This window comes from Anomaloglossus baeobatrachus, chromosome 2, assembly GCF_048569485.1.
Source record: "Anomaloglossus baeobatrachus isolate aAnoBae1 chromosome 2, aAnoBae1.hap1, whole genome shotgun sequence".
Classification (NCBI taxonomy): Eukaryota; Metazoa; Chordata; class Amphibia; order Anura; family Aromobatidae; genus Anomaloglossus; species Anomaloglossus baeobatrachus.
The window spans coordinates 473990146-474011427 of NC_134354.1; the positions used below are offsets into that span (position 1 = coordinate 473990146).

At 41.2% G+C, this 21282-nt stretch overlaps 1 protein-coding gene across 1 annotated transcript in view; it reads left to right on the plus strand.

Annotated features, from left to right (window-relative positions):
- Nucleotides 1–21282, plus strand: part of UBE2G1 (ubiquitin conjugating enzyme E2 G1) — a 55109-nt gene that overhangs the window by 22432 nt on the left and 11395 nt on the right. Inside the window, exons 2-4 of the mRNA XM_075334237.1 lie at nt 16608–16710; nt 19909–20006; nt 20487–20665. Coding sequence (XP_075190352.1) covers nt 16608–16710; nt 19909–20006; nt 20487–20665 — 380 coding nt within the window. The remainder of the gene's footprint in view (nt 1–16607; nt 16711–19908; nt 20007–20486; nt 20666–21282) is intronic.

Genomic DNA, 21282 nt, shown 5'->3' on the forward strand with positions numbered 1-21282 from the left:
TTTTAAATGAAATCATAAGTTTTACCATATAGTGTACTGGAAAACAGCAAAACAATTCCAAGTGCGGAAAAATTGCAAAAATGTGTGATTGTACAATAGTTTTTGGGATATTTTATTCACGGTGTTCACTATATGGTAAAACTGATGTATCTATGTGATGCCTGAGGTCGGTGCGAGTTTGTAGACACCAAACATGTATAGGTTTACTTATGTCTAAGGGGTTAAAAAAAATTCACAAGCTTGTCCAAAAAAGTGGCGCACGTTTTGCGTCATTTTCCAAAATCCGTAGCGTTCTCATTTTTTGGGATCTGAGGCTCAGTGACGGCTTATTTTTTGCGTCTCGACCTGACGTTTTTAACGGTACTATTTTTGCGCAGGCGCTACGTTTTGATCGCCTATTATTGCATTTTGCGCAAAATTTGCGGCAACCAAAAAACGTAATTTTGGCGTTTGGAATTTTTTTGATAAGATTGATTTTATATTTTGATCGGGCATTTCTGAACGCGGCGATACCAAATATGTGTATATTTTTTATTTTTTTAACCCTTTAATTTTCAATGGGGTGAAAGGGGGGTGATTTGAACTTTTAGGTTTTATTTTTTTCTTTTAATTTTAAACTTTTTTTATTTTACTAGTCCCCCCTAGGGGGCTATAGCGATCAGCAATCAGATCGCTCTGCACTATCTGCAGATCTCAGCTACAGAGCTGAGAACTGCAGATTTGGTGCTTTACTTTCAATGCCGGCTGTATTCTAGCATTGAGAGGAAGTGACTCATGTTAGCTACAGGCGTCATCACATGACCCTGTGCTACCATGGCAACCACCGAAAGTCACGTGATCATGTCACGTGACTTCCGGTGGGGGCGGGGTAAGTGACTGTCATGGCGGCGCGCATATATATATATCGCTGCCAGATTTTGGCAGCGATATAAAAGGGGTTAATGGCCCCGGGTGGAAGCGATTCCACCCGCGGCTAGCAGGCACACATGTCAGCTGTTGAAAACAGCTGATACGTGCGCGGATCGCCGCCGCCTGCCTGTGGCAGGGGGCGGGGCTTAACGGCACACGATCCATGACGTACCCAGTACGTCATGGGTCGTTAAGGGGTTAACCTCTTCATGACCATTGACCTACCTATACGTTGTGGAAGGGAAGTGGTTCCCAACCAATGACTTGTAGGTACATCCTTGCGATCACGGGGGCACACCGCCGCGATAGTCTCCGGAGACTCTGCCTTTCCGACAGCCGAGCCCCAGCTCTCACAGCCAGGGAAGGTGCTCGCGCCATTCTCAACTGTTTAACCTCCTAAATGCGGCGACTGTTACTGATCTCAGCACTTAAGAGATTGGGACAAGGATCGCACTCCCTCTCACCTACAGTTGGTGCCCCTGCGATGTAATTGTGAGGGCCCGATTGTCATGACGACCTCTGAATCACCTGACTACGGAAAGCCTGAGGGATCATGCCGGCAGCATGATTACTCAGGCTTTCACAGTGCAGCGCTGGCAGCTACACTGTACTGCAGTGATCAAGCATTGCAGTACAATGCAGCAGCGATCAGAGCAGCAAAATGTAATATCTCATAAAAGGACTAACTCATTTTTGCCAGAGCTGTATATTTTAACTTTAAGAGACCACTGCAAAATATTCAGTTTTTCTGATTTCTCTCTCTTATAGGTATATTTTTTGAGTAAAATGTAAATTGTTGTTTTATTCTATAAACCACTGACATGTCTCCGAATTTCCAAGCAATAAATTTTGTATTTTCTAAAAATGAGAAATGGTCAAAATAACAAAAAAATGCATTGCTTTCAAACCTCAAATAATGCAAAGAAAACCAGTTCAAAATAATTTAGAAACAACAATACTAATGTTTTAACTGAGGAAGAGTTCAGAAATCAATATTTTGTGGAATAATCATGATTTTTAATCACAGCTTTCCTGCGTCTTGGCATGCTTTCCACCAATCTTTCACACTGATTTTGGGGGACCTTATACCACTCCTGGTGCAAAAATCTAAGCAGTTCTTCTTTGCTGGCTTGGGACTATCCATCTTCCTCTTGATTACATTCCAGAGGTTTTCAATGGGGTTCAGGTCTGGAGATTGGGCTTACCATGACAAGGTTTTGATGTGATGGTCCTTCATCCACACACTGATTGACCTAGCTGTGTGGCATGGCGCATTGTCCTTTCACCCACTGTGAAATTTGGTGGAGGATCGCTGATGATCTGGGGATGCTTCAGAAAGGCTGGAATTGGGCAGATTAAACTTTTGCGAAGGATGTATGAATCAAGCCACATACAAGGTTATCCTGGAAAAACAGTTGCTTCCTTCTGCTCAGGCAATGTTCCCCAACTCTGAGGACTGTTTTTTTTTTTTTTGTTTGTTTTTTTTACAGCAGGACAATGTGGCATGCCACACAGGTCAATCAATGTGTGGATGAATGACCACCACATCAAAACCCTGTCATGGCCAGCCCAATCTCCATTTTTCTCATTTTCAAAAAACAAATACAAAATGTATTGCTTGGAAATTCGGAGACATGTTGTCAGTAGTTTATAGAATAAAATAACAATTTACATTTTACTCAAAAAATATAAAGAGGAAAAACTGACAATTTAGCAGTGGTCTCTTAATTTTTGCCAGAGCTGTATATTTAGTATTGCAGCGTCTATAACCCGATCTATAAAGCGGTCACGATACTTAACCCCTTAAGGGAACACCGTATAAAAGTAGCACAATGTCTTTTCATCACACAGCTGACAGTGGAATAAAACGCGATCAAAGTCATCCATACGTAATAAAAAAATATATATATATTATAGTACTGCTGAAAACGTCATTTTGTCCACAAAAAAAACAAGCCACCACGCTTCTCCATCATCTGCGAAAAAGAAAGGTTGTAGCTCTCCAAATACAGCACTGCAAAAACTTTGTTTTTTTCTATAAAATTGTTTTTATGGTCTGAAAGCGGTAAGACATAATAAAAAAAAAACCTCCCATCTGTCTCTTGATGAATACATTTAGTGTGGTATCACTGTAATTATACAGGCTCAAATTGCTATTCCTGAATTGCTTTCTCCTTGATTCTGCCTCACAAAAAGTGGAATAGAAAGTGATCAAAAAATATTGTGGCCCAAAATGGTACCAATAATCTGCAAAAAACAAGCCATCACATGATTGTCAGCAAAAAATAAAAAATACTATAGCCTTCAAAATTCGGTGATGTGGAAAACCTTTCTTGTTTAAAAAAACAAAAAGAACTTATACTGCATGGTAAACAGCGTAAAAAAATAAAGCCAATTCTTTTGTTGATTTGTTAATTCTGTCACCCAAATATTGCAGTATGGTGCGGCTCATATTTATCCTTCACTGAGCGCTTACACCTGAGATTACGCGTAAGGGTGTGATCAGGAATAACAGCATTTTGGATGCAGCATGTTTTTGCTGCATCCAAAATGCTGCATGATACAGTACAAGCATAGTGGATGGGATTTATAGAAATGTCACATCAGGGGTCCCACTGACTCTACCGTGTATGTTGCGTCACTGGCTGCACTGAGGCTTTGCCGTGTGTGTCACATCAGGGGCCACACAAACTCTGCCATGTATATGTCATGTCAGGGGCCACACACACTCTGCAATGTATATGTAATGTCAGGGGCCACACACACTCTGCAATGTATATGTAATGTCAGGGGCCACACAAACTCTGCCATGTATATGTCATGTCAGGGGCCACACAAACTCTGCCATGTATATGTCATGTCAGGGGCCACACAAACTCTGCCATGTATATGTCATGTCAGGGGCCACACAAACTCTGCCATGTATATGTCATGTCAGGGGCCACACAAACTCTGCCATTTATATGTCATGTCAGGGGCAACACTGAGGCTCTGCCATGTGTGTGTCACGTCAACGCTGAGGCTCTGCCATGTGTGTGTCACGTCAACGCTGAGGCTCTGCCATGTGTGTGTCACGTCAACGCTGAGGCTCTGCCATGTGTCTCACGTCAACGCTGAGGCTCTGCCATGTGTGTGTCACGTCAGCGGCAGCGCTGAGGCTCTGCCATGTGTGTCACGTCAGGGGCCGCACTGGGACTTGATTGGCTACAATTAGACAAGAGTAATGAGATGAAACTGGCATCATGGTACATCTACTAAAACAAGTATACACAAAGCATAGTCCTTTACCCGTACATTATTTTTTAATATCCCATGCTGCACTACATAGGGAAAAAAGGGTGGGCTTCTTTATTTATTTTTTTTTTGTCTTAAATTTTAAGTTTCTGGCCTCTCCTTAGAATGGGTCATCTATATCTGGTTGGTGGGGGACAGACAATGCACTCCTGCAGATTAGCTATTCTGAATAGGTTGTGGCACTTGTGCAAGCATTGCTGCCTCTTTGTTTCACTCCTGAGGAAACAGGAGTGAAACGCATGTTGGGGTGAGGGTCCCTACTACAGATCACCACTAAATACACAATACCAAAAGACACGGTCGATCCCGTGCCATATTTACAATATGGATACAGCCATATACAGAAAATATTGTAAACAAAAAAAGAAGATTCTGTACAACGACTACATTGCAAAAAGATTGAATTTTATTAATACAATAGCATAATAGCAAATAGACAATATGTAAAAAAGCAGAGACAGGTGGTGGATGCCAGCAAGTGGCGCCCTCACCACACACAAGGCACAAAGGAGCACATTGTAAATGAGTCCATGAATACACAGCTAGGGCATAACTATGAAACAGGCAGGCCAAAGCTGGACTAACTATAAAAAGACAAACCGTGCTCCCATGCAGTTAATCCAAGACATAGTAAAGTCAATAGTACTTGATAAACATAACCCTGAATCAAATGCAGTATACAAATCTGACGTACCTATGAGTGTAGTGAGAGCCCAGAGCCCCGACCTATAGGTTTCGGTGTTAATCCTTCTTCCGGGGGTCCAAAGCAATAAGAATTTTGGAATGCTGCAGGTGGCGCCTCTAATGTTTAGTAATGTGATTATCTATAACACAGGGAATACATATACCCCTTCTATTTTTGGATATGTGATTCCATAGTGACTATATAAGAGTGACACCACATATATATTTTATTAATCTGCTATAATTATATCCCCTTAATGTGATATTGGCATCACTTTAGCATTTTCTAATACTGATACTATAGCGCTCCTAAGCAGCTATATTTATATCACCCATACGTGGTATTTGCAGTAGTTAATATCAATAGCATAGTGCACTTTAGATCCTTGGCCTTTTATTTTTTACATCGGACTAGTAAAAATTATGTTTTATGGTTGAAAAGAATTCTTGAGCATCTTTTCTGATTTGGTTCAGATATCTGTATGATACTCTGTTTTTTTTAGCTTTTCTGCTGATTTTACTACATTATACCACAATTTTCTAAGATGTGAAAGATTTTGCTGAATGGCCCCATTCAAGTGAGCGGGATTCATTGTTTTCATTGCTCTGAAACATTCTGGTTGTACTGGTTATTGCTTCTTTATGTTGGAACTTTAATGTGCAGAATAAGGGTTGTTTAGAAGCTGTAACTTTGATAGCCTAGCCTAAGGATAGCTCATCAATCTAGATCGGTAAGGGTCTAGACGGCTGCCAACACGCGCACCAACCACTGATCACCTGTTGGCCGCTCGGGTTGCTGCCTGATGTTAATGGTGTACAGAGCCAACGAAACATAGCTTTGTATACAGAGTATATCCAGCGGGAGCTGCAACCAGCTGATCAGTGGGTATGCTAGGTGTCAAGCCCTGGCCAATGTGATATTGACTACCTATCCTAAGGATAGTTCCTCAATATATTTTCTTGGCGAGCCCTTTTAACTATATGTGTAACGAACGTGTGTTCTAATATGCCTAATACCAGAAAACTAGATATTCAGAGTCAGGGGATTGTGATTATACAGAAAGGTGCAGCTTGTCGTGGCTGGTGGGCTTGTGTTAATTGGCCCATTTCTGCGCTGTGTACCATCATTTTATAAGTATAAATTATAAAGAAGTAATGCAGTTAAAGTTCATGTATTCAATCTTTGCATATATCTTAGTATATACAGAGTGCTGCTGTGTTCTTTTTATATATTTACATATAGAGGTAACCGGGCATTTGAACACGCACAGGGCTCAGGAAAGTAAAAGCAATGATTATGTGAACTGCTCAGACAACTGCAGATGGTGGTGATTGTGATTATGCAGGAATAAGAGCCGCTCAGTCAGGAGTTGAGGGAGGTGAAATAGTAACTGTTGTATAGAAATTAATGGGCTGCACAGAGCTGACTGGGATGGTTGAGTTACCTCCTCCTGGGTAAACTTACCCAGGCTCTGATGACAGCTCCTTGGCAACAAGCTGTACACTATGTAAGATAAAAGCTCTCTGCAGGAGACTGAAAGCAGATCGCATGAAAATTAAGCAATCTTGCATTTGACTTCCTTTTCCTAACTAAAGCAAACATAAATACCCCTTAAAATTGCTGATGCATCTTTTCCATATCAACAGCTTTTTGTGTTAAGGTCCGTCCACACGGATTAACCAATGGCACCATACAGTCACTGATTGGTAAACTTTTACAGGTCAGCGGTCGATCGCTTGTTTACATAGACAGACCAAAGCAAACTGCATGCACTGAGCAATCTGCTAGATCACTTAGTGCACATAGGCTGCCATGTTTCTCACCAGTGTGAGTCCTATTTTATAAAGGGGTTGTCCAGGTTTGGCACAATCTGTAGTCCCTGTGTAACTGCATACTTGTGAATCCTCACATCACAAGCTGTCAAGATTCTCTGGTGCTGGCGGGGAAATAAGCAGCCATGTGACCGCAAGCATGTGATGTGTATGACTACACGTGCTCGTCTTTACCGAATTTCCTGTGGTTGCATGACTGCCCATCTCACCGTCAGCACCAGAGAATTCTGACAGTATGCAACGCGAGGATTCACAAGACTGCAGTCAGTGTCTATGGGCTTTTGTGCTAAACCTAGACAAACCCTTTTAGGCTATGTGCGCACTAGAAAAGTGACCTATATAATGTTCCACCCCCCTGCATATTCTAAGCTGGCACCCTTTAGTGACTTTCATGTGGCACTAAAGGGTGCCTAGCCTTGTATTTAGCCAAAAAATAAATAATTAAAAAAAAATGACGTCAGGTCCCCCCCATCTTTTGTAGCCAGCTAGGGTAAAGCAGACGGCTGCAGCCTGCAGACCACAGCTGGCAGCTTCACCTTGGCTGGTAATCCAAAACAGAGGGCACCCCACGCTGTTATTTTACATTAAATAAATAATTTAAAACAAAAAACATGGGGTCCACCCCATATTGGATCACAAGCCAAGGTAAAGCGGACAGCTGGGGTCTGATATTCTCAGACTAGGGAGGTCCACTGTTATTGGACACTCCCCAGCCTAAAAATAGCAGGCTGCAGCCGCCCCAGAAGTGGCGCATGCATTAGACGTGCCAATCCTGGCGCTTCGCCCCAACTCATTTTGTTGCCCTGGTGCAGTGGACAATGGGGTAATATATGGGGTTGATGCCAGATGTGTAATGTCACTTGGCATCAAGCCCTGGGGTTAGTGATGTCACGCGTCTATCAGATACCTGACATCACCAACCCAGTCAGTAAGAAATAAAAAATAGACGACAAAAAAAGTTTTATTTGAAAAAACATTCCCCACATTCCCTCTTTCACCAATTTATTGACAAGAACAATCAAATCCGGGGACGGCGTAATCCAATAAGGGGGTCCCACAGCGATCCATACCATAGTCACTGTCCCAGTAAGTGAAGAACAGAATGTTCCCCATTGGCTGTGAGAGTAATGCAGTGACCTGAGCTAACATCAATAGGTCAGCCCAGGTCACTGCAGGGGATGCCGAGCGCTGCCATCAGGAGGTTAGATGAGATCATTACCTGCTGTGATGATCTCCTGCAGTCTTGCCATCAGCGCTGTCACTGCCTTCTATGCCCGCCGCGTTGTCAGCAGTATCGTGAGAGCCCGTGACGTCACCGCCAGTGACAGTCTCGGGCCGCAGGCATAGACGGCAGTGACAGCGGTGACGTCAGGAGGCAGGAGATCGTCACAGCAGGTCTCATCTAACCTCCTGACAGCAGCGCTCGGCATCCCCGTGGCTGCAAGAACTGCTGCGTGTCAGTGTCTGCCTGCGCTGCAGCGTGACAAGCTGCCGATACTGCGGGCAGACACTGACACACTGCTGTACAGGCAGCGGCGGGGCTGGAGTGGGACACAGACTGCACGGGCACCTGGAGGTCACACGGAAGTGCTTCTGTGCGGCGTCCAGGGAGTGTGACGTCTGTGTTTACTCTGCTCCGCCTCCTCTTCCTGACATAATGACATCACTTCCTGCAAAACCGCAGGCAGCGATGAGCATTACCGCAGGTAAATCGCGGCTATACCGGGTGTATCCCGCACATCATTTGCTACCTGCGGTATACCCCCGGTATTTCGCGATTACATTACAGTGAATGGAGTGAAATACCGGGGGTACCTGCGGAAAATTAGTGACATGCACATTTTCTCAAGAAATTTTCTCAAGAAAATCTTCACAAAGAATTTTCTTGAGAAAAAAACGCAGCGTGCGCACAGCTATTTTTTTTCCCCATCGGTTTTGCTGGGAAATGTCTGCAGAAAGATTACAAACATTTCTCAAGAAATTTCCGCAGCAAAACCGCGGATAAAAATGCCTAGTGCGCACAGGGCCTAAAGGTTGATTGTGGTTTCAATTACTTGATATCAATATGTGTACTAGGGTAAGATCACTTGGAAATAATTACTTTGAAGAGGAACATTGGGCAGATAATTGGATGATAACTGATACATTTTGATCTGTGCAGAAAGAAAGTGTGTATTTGTAATATAAATATGTGCATGTGTACAATATAATTTTGATATTTTATTTCCTTTTTAAGGTCTCAATCAACATGCAGCAGTACCCTCTATGGGTATCTGATAGCAGGTCTATGACAGACATTTCTCTTAATGTGCTTTTATTGGTCGTGAACATGTGGTTGCAGCAGTCGTACTTGAGGCTTGCACGCTTTCCCATCATTGATTAGTTGTATGTGTATGGCTTTTGACTGTCAGCTGATGTGGTGTGTATCCCCGGCCTTGGAGGGACTGATGGAATCACTCCAGTTAGGGATTTGCTGCAGTATAACTTTGCATGGTGTTTGGAGAATTCTAAACTTGTTCTTTTGCCGTGTTCACACACTGCAGTGAGGTTGTTATATGTATGTTTTATATATATGCACTGATGAAGGCAGACCTGGTACCGGCGAGTTCGGGACACATGACGTGTTATATGTATGTAATATATATATATATATATATATATATATATATATATATATATATATATATATATATATATATATATATATATATATATATATATATATATATATATATATATATATATATATATATAATATGCACTGATGAATGCAGACCTGGTACCGGCGAGTTCGGGATACATGACGTGTTATATGTATGTATTATATATATGCACTGATGAATGCAGACCTGGTACCGGAGAGTTCGGGATACATGACGTGTTATATGTATGTATTATATATATATATATGCACTGATGAATGCAGACCTGGTACCGGCGAGTTCGGGACACAGGACGTGTTATATGTATGTATTATATATATGCACTGATGAATGCAGACCTGGTACCGGAGAGTTCGGGACACAGGACGTGTTATATGTATGTATTATATATATATATATGCACTGATGAATGCAGACCTGGTACCGGCGAGTTCGGGACACAGGACGTGTTATATGTATGTATTATATATATGCACTGATGAATGCAGACCTGGTACCGGCGAGTTCGGGATACATGACGTGTTATATGCATGTATTATATATATGCACTGATGAAGGCAGACCTGGTACCGGAGAGTTCGGGATACATGACGTGTTATATGCATGTATTATATATATGCACTGATGAAGGCAGACCTGGTACCGGAGAGTTCGGGATACATGACGTGTTATATGCATGTAATATATATATGCACTGATGAAGGCAGACCTGGTACCGGAGAGTTCGGGATTCATGACGTGTTATATGTATGTATTATATATATGCACTGATGAAGGCAGACCTGGTACCGGCGAGTTCGGGACACATGACGTGTTATATGTATGTAATATATATATATATATATATATATATATATATATATATATATATATATATATATATATATATATATATATATATATATATATATATATATATATATATATATATATAATATGCACTGATGAATGCAGACCTGGTACCGGCGAGTTCGGGATACATGACGTGTTATATGTATGTATTATATATATGCACTGATGAATGCAGACCTGGTACCGGAGAGTTCGGGATACATGACGTGTTATATGTATGTATTATATATATATATATGCACTGATGAATGCAGACCTGGTACCGGCGAGTTCGGGACACATGACGTGTTATATGTATGTATTATATATATATATATATATATATATATATATATATATATATATATATATATATATATATATATATATATATATATATATATATATATATATATATATATATATATATATATATGCACTGATGAATGCAGACCTGGTACCCGGCGAGTTCGGGATACATGACGTGTTATATGTATGTATTATATATATGCACTGATGAATGCAGACCTGGTACCGGAGAGTTCGGGATACATGACGTGTTATATGTATGTATTATATATATATATGCACTGATGAATGCAGACCTGGTACCGGCGAGTTCGGGACACAGGACGTGTTATATGTATGTATTATATATATGCACTGATGAATGCAGACCTGGTACCGGAGAGTTCGGGACACAGGACGTGTTATATGTATGTATTATATATATATATATGCACTGATGAATGCAGACCTGGTACCGGCGAGTTCGGGACACAGGACGTGTTATATGTATGTATTATATATATGCACTGATGAATGCAGACCTGGTACCGGCGAGTTCGGGATACATGACGTGTTATATGCATGTATTATATATATGCACTGATGAAGGCAGACCTGGTACCGGAGAGTTCGGGATACATGACGTGTTATATGCATGTATTATATATATGCACTGATGAAGGCAGACCTGGTACCGGAGAGTTCGGGATACATGACGTGTTATATGCATGTAATATATATATGCACTGATGAAGGCAGACCTGGTACCGGAGAGTTCGGGATTCATGACGTGTTATATGTATGTATTATATATATGCACTGATGAAGGCAGACCTGGTACCGGAGAGTTCGGGATTCATGACGTGTTATATGTATGTATTATATATATGCACTGATGAAGGCAGACCTGGTACCGGAGAGTTCGGGACACATGACGTGTTATATGGATGTATTATATATATGCACTGATGAAGGCAGACCTGGTACCGGAGAGTTCGGGACACATGACGTGTTATATGGATGTATTATATATATATGCACTGATGAAGACAGACCTGGGACCGGAGAGTTCGGGACACGTGACGGGTTATATGTATGTATTATATATATATGCACTGATGAAGGCAGACCTGGTACCGGAGAGTTCGGGACACGTGATGTGAACCCCAGTCAGTCGCTGTCATCTGCACATGCCGGGCACACATGCCTCAGCGATGGCCGGGGCTTCAGAGCTGACCTTTCTGTGGCTTTGCCTGCCACTGCTGATCGAACATCGGATGCAAGCTGAGCTGATCTTGCTGCTGGTGATATTTAGTTACTGGAGCTCTGTGAGGAGTATATTATTGTGCTGAAGTCTATTACTACTTGGTAAACAGGATTCTGTCAGGACAAAATGTACATTCCCTTTTGCCTGATCTTTCTGCAGTGCGGTTTGTGGACACTCTGGGCTTTTCACCTGCTTGGCCCTGTATTTATATTATTTATATTATTTTTTTATTTCAATTTTAAATAATTATTACTATACCCCTCTTAAATGTCCTTCTCTCATGATCTTGTTTTGCACAGCTTATTTTTTGTATATGGTCCACTGCTTATCAGTTTAGTGAGAATGATGGGGCGCAGAGCTACTGGTGGGCTTCAGCGTGACCCCATTTAACGCACTGGTGGCGGTGTTTCCTGCACAGCTGGAATATGCCATCACTTTGATTATAGCGGTAAGGGGATTTTAACCACTGTATCACTATTTTTTAACTTTTTCCCTAAGAGCAGATGTGCAGGGAAATAGTGGGGGTACCAGCGATAGACCCCCTGTAAGCATTGTTGCGGTAGAGCCTTGCAATATGTCTTGTGCCAATATATTACACGCTTTCCAGTTCACCTTGACAAAGCTTTTGACTGGTCTAGGATCCGCCCTGAGCGGTGTTTTCCCAGTTTTGTGTTGTATGTATTTCTTTATTCTAGCACTGTAAATTACTTTTACAAGCTGCAGGCCTATTTATTTCTAAACATAACTTTTGCCATACTCCCTCCAGAAGTGTGCACAAGCTAGGCTGGCGTTGGTGTTTTGCTGAGACGTGCAGCCACAGCCCTTTCCTGATTTTCAGGCTTGCATGAGATGAGTGTTGTTTCCATTAGATCAAATGGTTGGCTGGTGACTATTAGCACAAACTTGGAAAGTTAGCTGCTGAATTTAGCTCGCGGCTCCTTTCTGCTTAGTCATGATTTAATAGCTGAGCGGTTTGATTCAGTAAAATGCCTGTAGAGACTAGCAAAGCGGCTGCCGGAATCCGAAGCTCCAGAAACGCCAGCCTCATGTACTGCGGTCTGTGCCCCAATCATTCCAGAAAGAACGTAGGCTGCAGCGCCTCATTCCAGCTCATTCAGGCAGCTATTATGTGTTCGGGGTGAGCGTGGCGCTTTCGGTGGCTCACAATGGGAGTACTTTCCAGCTGCAGGCAGGGAGTCCTCTTTAGAATTCAGAACTGGAACTGGTTTGCTATCAGACTTCAGAAAAAAGTTCTAAGCTTGTTTCCTAAACTGCGGAATGCCATCTTCAGCGTGCTGTGCTTAAAATTGCTGTTATATTGAGGGATATCCATCCTCACCACTATTTCATTGTTCTGTTCATCTGAAACACAAAAATACAAGTTACTTTCTAAAGTATCTCATAATTAAAGTGTTAGGCTGCTTTCACACATCAGTTTTTTGCCATCAGGCAAAACCTGAAAAAACGGATCCGATGTCTGTTGCCGCCGGATCTGTTTATTCCCCCATAGACTTCTATTAGCGCTGGATTGTGCCGGATGGCTTTGCGTTCCATCTGGCTTTTTGCTTGTCCGGCGGCCGGATGGAACGCCGAGGGGAACCGGCTCCGGTGAAAAACCGTATGGCGTGTTTTTTAATGGAACCGTATGGGCACCGGATCCGTTTTTTTTAACGGAGCATGCTCAGTAACACAACAGATCCATCAAAAAACTGAAGAAACTGATGGAAAAAACTGAAGGAACTGATCCGTTTTTTGTTTGTTTTTTTGCCAGGTCTGTTGCATCATTTTTTTTCGCTGGATCGCGCCTGATGCCAAAAAACTGATGTGTGAAAGCAGCCTTAGGCACATCCGGTTTTTGCACTGCGGCTCAATCCAGCTCAAAAACGTATGCAACGGATGCGAAAAAAACTGATCCTTTGCATAAGTCTTTCCATGCGGCCCGTCCGCTTTTTGACGGATGCAGCTTGATACTGAGCATGCGCAGTTCAAAAAACTGCATCCAGCGGCTGGATGCGGTTTTTGCAGCTTGCATTGTAAATTGCGCCGCATCGCGCTGGATCCAGTGCGATGCGGTTTTTTCGCCGCACAAAAAACGTGCCAGGCAACGTTCTATCCGGCCGCCGCATGGGCTAAATATGCCACATCCGGCAAAAAACGGACGCAAGGCCATGCGGCACAATTCGGTGCTAATGCAAGTTTATGCGGAAAAACGCAACCGGCGGCATAAAAAGTTGCGTTTTTTTTCTACAAAGCGCCGTATTGTGCCGCTCAGCAAAATACGGATGTGTGAAAGCAGCCTTACACACAACCATATTCGGAGGAAATCCCTGTAACATGACAAGAGGACTACTGTATGACCTTAGCCAAACACTCACCCGAAGTTAATAGTTAATTCTTCCACGTTAACATTAAACACATTATAGCATCACTCTGGTGTTTGTCGTGTTTTTTTGTTTTCCTGCTGGAGTGGTGCTTTTAACCGGAGTTCCCTGCCCCTACTCTTATACTCGCCCTTTGACGTTGTCACCTTTATTTCGGCGTCGCTCCGGTCCCTCGGCTCCATCTTTTGATTACGGCTGCTGAGTTGCCGCAAGTTAAATTTACTTCACTTGCTCCTAATAAAAGTCTATGAGGGCCAGAACGAGGATCGCCTAGACTTATACTGATTTGTGACACCAGGCTTGCTCCATGGAACACTAGAGCAGGCAGGTCACAAAAAGTGCCTGCAGCAAACCGCAGCGGCAATAAAAACAGATGAGGACGCTGGAGGATGAACATAAGACTGGGAACAGTGGACTTGGACTTAAAGCACTACCCCAGCGGTGAAATAAAACAAAATGCGGGAGTGGTGCTTTAAAGTACTCGAGATCTAAGTCACCAAATTGCATGGAAGCAGAGATGGTTAGATAGGACCACAAATGTCAATATTTACTAGCCACTTAGGCTTGCTCTTAAATGGAGCTGACCAGCAGGATTTCCATATATAAAGTATAGCCAGTGCTATACTGGTGCTAGGATGCTGAATGGAAGCATAGCTTTGTTCTGAGACTGGATGTTTTATTTCAGAAATTTGTGCCAGAAAAGTTCCAGCAATGCACTGCTATTTGATTGACAGGTGCTTGAATAGATTGCAAGACCTGACCTACATATTCCCACCCCTGTTGCACTTGTCAATCAAGTAGCAATGCATTACTGGAACTTTACTTGAACATATTTCTGAAATAAAACCTCCGATCTCAGAACAAAAGCTATGCTTACATTCAGCATCCTAGCACCAGTATAGCACTGGCTTTACTTTATATAGGAAAATCCTGCTGGCTGGTTATCTAAGTTGCTATGACTATGGAAGATTGTTGCACTGGGATTAAAATGATGATTTGCTGTTTTTCTATAAATTTCAGATTCCGTTCTCCTAAGCGGTCTCTTTAGTGGACACTGCAGATCTGCTTGTGTATTTGTACTTTATATATGACTAGGTTATTTGCCCTATGCTTCTGATTCTGTTGTATATTGCCACCACATTTTCCTTCTGCATTTGCATGTGATGCCATCCAATACGCCAGATAGTTATTGTGTGCGTTGAATATACGTAAATGGAAGTTGATCTCATTTCAAACAAGGCTTGACACATGGCATTTAATGCACCTGTCACCTTCTATGCAGAATGTATGTAATTGCAATGCGGATCTGGTTACTGGTCAGCTGGAGCCGTGCACGGACATCTCAAGCTACAAAACACACATGGCAACAAGTCTTAATCTTCATTCCAGATGGGGTTTCTGCTTCCTTTCCTTTTTTTTTTTTTTCCTACTTACAATGAAGATAATTTCATGGAAGTTTATTCAGTCCCTCACCTACAAATTGTTGATATCTACCGAAACCTTTGGAAATTATGCAAAGTAGGATCACATTTCTACACCATCTTCCCCTTCCATTACCACACTTCTCCCCCCCCCCCCCCCACCATGGGAGTGGTACTTTAAATGTAAGTCCCCTAACCGCGGTCCTATACTCACCTGGCACCATCTTCATCGGTTTCCATTGTCCTTCCGTTTGAACTTCTATGATTTGTGACTTGCCAGCAGCTCCAGTGTGTAAAGGAGAGCGCCAAAGGTCACCACTCGATATAACAGAGAGCCAGAACGAGGCTCTCATAGACTTGTACTGAGTGTTTGTATACTCCTCCCCTAACAGCTTAATCTGTGTTCTGCGCTGCTCTGGTCCCGCGGCAATGAAAAACTATTAAGCCGCTGGAGGTTGAGTATAATACAGATAAAGCATGACTCCAGCGCTGAAAAAAACACACCCTAAAAAAAATGCTGGAATGGTGCTTTAATGCTTGCGTTTTGTGCATTTGAGTGACTCAATATATAGATTTGATGGGGTTCTTCAGCAATTCTATAATATGTGGTACTAACCATGTTCATAAAGCAGTTTTCTCTGTACCCAAGCTTGTTTTTAGCTGGGATGTCTTAATGCACCACCAAGCTATTAAGCTTTTTAAAGGGGGTTGCTGATTAAACAACAACAAAACAGAGATTGTGAACCCCAATGGGGACAGTGTTGCCAATGTATGTAAAGAAAGCGCTGTGGAATTAATAGCGCTATATAAATGAATAAAATTATTATTATTATTATTATTATTATTATTATTATTATTATTTCTTCACCAAAGGTATGAATTCATTCAGTATTACAGCGTTATTACAGCCATGTCTTTACAAAATCATGCAAACAGGTTCTCTAACTATTGAGGGACAATTCTATCATGTAGGACCTTTCATATTTTAGACAACGATATTTATACTGCAAATATAAACTTTTTTTTTTTTTTGCAGAACTAAATAAAAACCCAGTAGAAGGCTTTTCAGCAGGTTTAATAGATGACAATGACCTATATCGATGGGAAGTGCTTATTATAGGTCCTCCAGACACATTATAGTAAGTATTCTGCTGCTTAGTTGCTTATGTTTAGCGTACATGACGCGACTGCATATCTAATTACATAATGATGCACGTTTTTCATGCGCTTCCACAATATGGTTTAATGCTAAATCCTTTAAGCTGTTATGGATAAAATGTAATTCGGGCAAGTGCTTATTTGCTGGTCTTCCCTGTAAACACTAGCTCTGAGCTTCATATGCATATTCTAACAATTGGGAGACACACAAGTTGCTTCTCCCGGTAGAACAAATGATCAGGCATATTGAAATCAACACGACTGATCCTCATTTCTTCCAGTATGTGCATTGTTAGGATCCACTGACCTGAAAGGGGTTAAAAAAAATTTTGCAGCAAATGTAGATCTACTCTTCAAAGTCACTTTCCAAGAACTCCGTAGTCATTCAACCCTTTTAAGGAGTAGACTTGCAAAACGTAAAAAATAGTCTGATGAAATGGTGGAACAAAATGCAATTCCAGCGTTGTGTTTCTTTTATGGTGCTCATTGTATGGTAAAAATGATCTGATCAGCCCAATACAAATACGTCAACACCAAACTTGTATAGCTTTTTCTTAAAGCATAACTGTCGTTTTATTTTCATTTCATAAATCAATCGTACATATGACAATAAGCAACTTTGTAATTTATCATCAGACAGCTTTGCTTCTTTCTCAGAATTGATCAATCATCAAAATTCTCAATTCTGACGTAAAATCTGTATTTGGTGAAGACATTCCCATTACTGAGGAGATTCTATGATGACTGGAGGAGGGAGGAGCTAGGAGCAGAGGGAGCTGCTAGAGGCAGAGCTCCGCCCCTCTTCTATCGAGTATTCTATAGAATCTCCTCAGTAAGGCCTCTGTTCCGCTTGCGTATAGTTTCTGATGTGAGAGCAGCGGATGCGATATGCTAATGACCCTCTGCTGCGAGCGTCATGCGACCTTGCGATCGGATCACAGCTGCGGAGAAGAGGGAGGGAGCACTTTTTCCCCATCTCCTCTGCTGTCTGTCTCTGCGTATATCGCACTGCACTTGGATGACATACATGTGCAGTTCTATGTTTCACACGCTCCCATAGACTTGTATTGGGGTGCGTGAGCTGAGACTTGCTGCCAAACGTAGCGTGCTGCCATTCATTCCGTATGCCGCTATGACATGAGAAATCAATCGCAGATGGACACTGCCCCATAATTTTGCACTAGAGAGAGCAATTCGATGTTTTACCAGATTGCACTTGCCCGTGCAAAACGCAAGTGGAACCGTACCCTAACAGCTGTCATCTCCTATCGCTGTAATGGGAAAGTCCTACTGAATACAGATTTTACTACAGAATTGAGAATTTTGATAATGACAAATCAATTCTGGTAGAGAAAGAAGCAGATTTGCCTGATAATATACATTACAAAGTGGCTCATTTTCATTTGTGTTTATTCATTTATGAAATAATTTACTGTTACGCTTTTGTTATTTTAGTGGATTAAAAACATTTTTTGGGGTGGGAACACTTTTTACTGTGTGAGAGACATCACATTGTATTGGGATCCATTATCCAAGGTACAAGGGCTGAATAACAGGAGCAGAATGAATTACCAAATTTTCTAATCTGTATAGAACGCAGTACATTTATGTGGTTTGGATTCTCTGCTAGTGGCGAGAATACATATTGCAGTAGCATCTATGGTAGCATCTATTCAACACTTAATTTTGCTCACTATTATTTAAAAAAAAAAATAATAATAAAATTCAGCATAATGAAGCTCAGCCCTTCATACTAGTCAGTCTCATGTGACCCCCTTAAAAAAATTAATTGCCTACCCCTGTTCAGAGACTTGATCCTGCAATTGTTTATATACAGGAGTAATCGGTCTTTATATGACTCTCATCTACAGGCAGACACAATATTTTAATGTCACTGTGAGTGAGTGACAGTGGCTTTTATCTGTTAAAAGTGGATATTGCCTGCATAACACAGCCAATACCTGCCTTGGGTAAGGTGGGCTCAGCTCCTCAGCCTGCTCTATATATACAGTATGCATGTGTGCCTTGATCCAATAGGAGTAATAGAAACTACTTTAAGGGTATAGAAATCTGTCTTGGTTATGGGATGAACTGAATAGCTACAAGAAGTGTAAAAATGCAGAAAATGCATGTCGGCTCTTAAATTAAGAGCCAGCATGCATTTTCTGCATTTTTACACTTCTTGTGCTATTCAGTTCATCCCATAACCAAGACAGATTTCTATACCCTTAAAGTAGTTTCTATTAGTCTTAATCTGTCTTATAAACATACTATTAAAGGGGTATTAACATCTCCAGGATCCTATTCCAATATGTGTTAGGTGTGGTAATCGTAATATAATAATGGCAAATCTCTCCAATTAGAAATGAAGTATAGTTCTCCTGATATAGCCATGTCTCTTACCTCATTTGCAGGGCATTGCAGCTTAGGTATCCATGGCTACAACCACAAGTAGCTGTCACCTGAGGGGATGTAACCATGAATACCTAAGATGCAATGCCCTGCACATGAGGTAAGAGACATGGCTATATCAGCTGAACTATACTACATTTCTAATTGAAGGTATTTGCTAATATTATTATTATACCTACTACATATTGGGATAGGATCTTGGAGATGGCAATGTATCCCTTTTTAACTATTGTGTAATGCTACAAACAATATAACACTTTGCAATACATCCTGAAATGTCTCTTGACAGAGGTTGTGTTTCCCTGTGTCTTTTCTTTAAGAAAAAAAAATATATATATATATATATATATATATATATATATATATATATATATATATATTTTATAGATTAGATTATATGTATGTATGTATGTATGTGTGTATGTATGTATGTATGTGTGTGTGTGTGTATGTATATATATATAATATATATTATTATATTATATGTGTGTGTGTGTGTGTGTGTGTGTATGTATGAGATAGATATTATAATATATATAATACAAACCCTATAGTTTTGTCATTTGTTCTACAATAGGCCCCAATCTACCTTACGCTTGTGCCATGTCTATCTCCCCTTATACCTTCCGTCGTACATTGTGGATCAGGTCCATCCTAGCACTAGACAGCTGCCATTAGTTTTGTTAGAGCTGACGTGAATGCAGGTTACAGCACTGCTCTTGTGGCCTAGTGATACCTGTAATGTGTACATTTTGTTTCCTCCATAGTGAGGGTGGTGTATTCAAAGCGCATCTTACTTTTCCACGGGATTATCCCCTAAGGCCGCCTAAAATGAAATTCATAACAGAAATCTGGCACCCGAATGGTGAGTAGTCTGTGGATAAATGTTTGCTGCACCTCTACTTGTTTGTTGTGGGTTATATAAAACAAGCATGAAAAATGGGCACCCTAAATAGCAAGCAATACTTATTATTTTGCAATGCTATTTTATATATATATATATATATATATATATATATATATATATATATATATATATATATATATTAGTGTGTGCAGATGAATCCCCTTAATGTCATGACAGCCATTCCTTTCTGTAAGATTTCTCAACCATGGTTGTCCAACCTTGCATCCGTCCTACTACAAGCATTATGGTGGCACAGAAGACCTCATGGAAAGTTTGTGTCCATATTGATAGTGGATCTGAATGAATCAGCCCACATGCTTTGTGTCAAGTGAACTTGAACATGGCCATTTTTTACAAAGCCTGCTGAGACCAAGGGTAACTTTCGTATATCTTTACTATTGTGGATGTTATCAGTGAGTTTCATTTTTATTTTCGCAGTTGATAAGAATGGTGATGTGTGCATTTCTATTCTTCACGAACCCGGGGAGGATAAATATGGCTATGAAAAACCAGAAGAGCGCTGGCTTCCTATCCATACGGTGGAAACTATAATGATCAGTGTCATTTCTATGCTAGCAGACCCTAATGGAGACTCCCCGGCCAATGTAGATGCAGCAGTAGGTTTACATATATATTATTTTGTGATAACCTAAAGACATGACCAAGCCATCAATATTTTCTTCCAAAAACAAATGTGTAGTAAATCAATACATTGTTACTTTCTAGTAGTCAGTTTATGCTCTGTTCACATCTGAGAATTGGAAATGGTTTAGAATCCTGTTAAGGCTTGTTTCACAGATCTACAAAACATGGACCATGCATGGAAGACCACAGTCTTCCTCCTGATTTCAGTCAACTACTTTATATATGTCTATATGAGGGCGTGTCTTCTAATTTGAGCATGGGCATTGTACGAAAAACAGAAATCTGAATGAGAATTAAAGGTTATCTGCCGCCAGGTTTTTGCTACCCCATCTGATTGCAGTATAATGTGGGGGCAGCAACCCTGATTCTAGTGATGTATCACTTACTGGACTGCTTGCTGTCATTTTGATAAAAATCACTTTTATTTACGGCAGATCTTCCAGTTTTCTGAAGGCTGAGCCCTCTATATTCCCGCCCACACCTCTAACAGCTTTCTGTGCACATGGGCACAAAACCGTCTAATATTGGCGGGGGCAGAGTTATACAGAGTCCATTAATATGGAGCACTACAGGGCAGCAGGTTTACTAG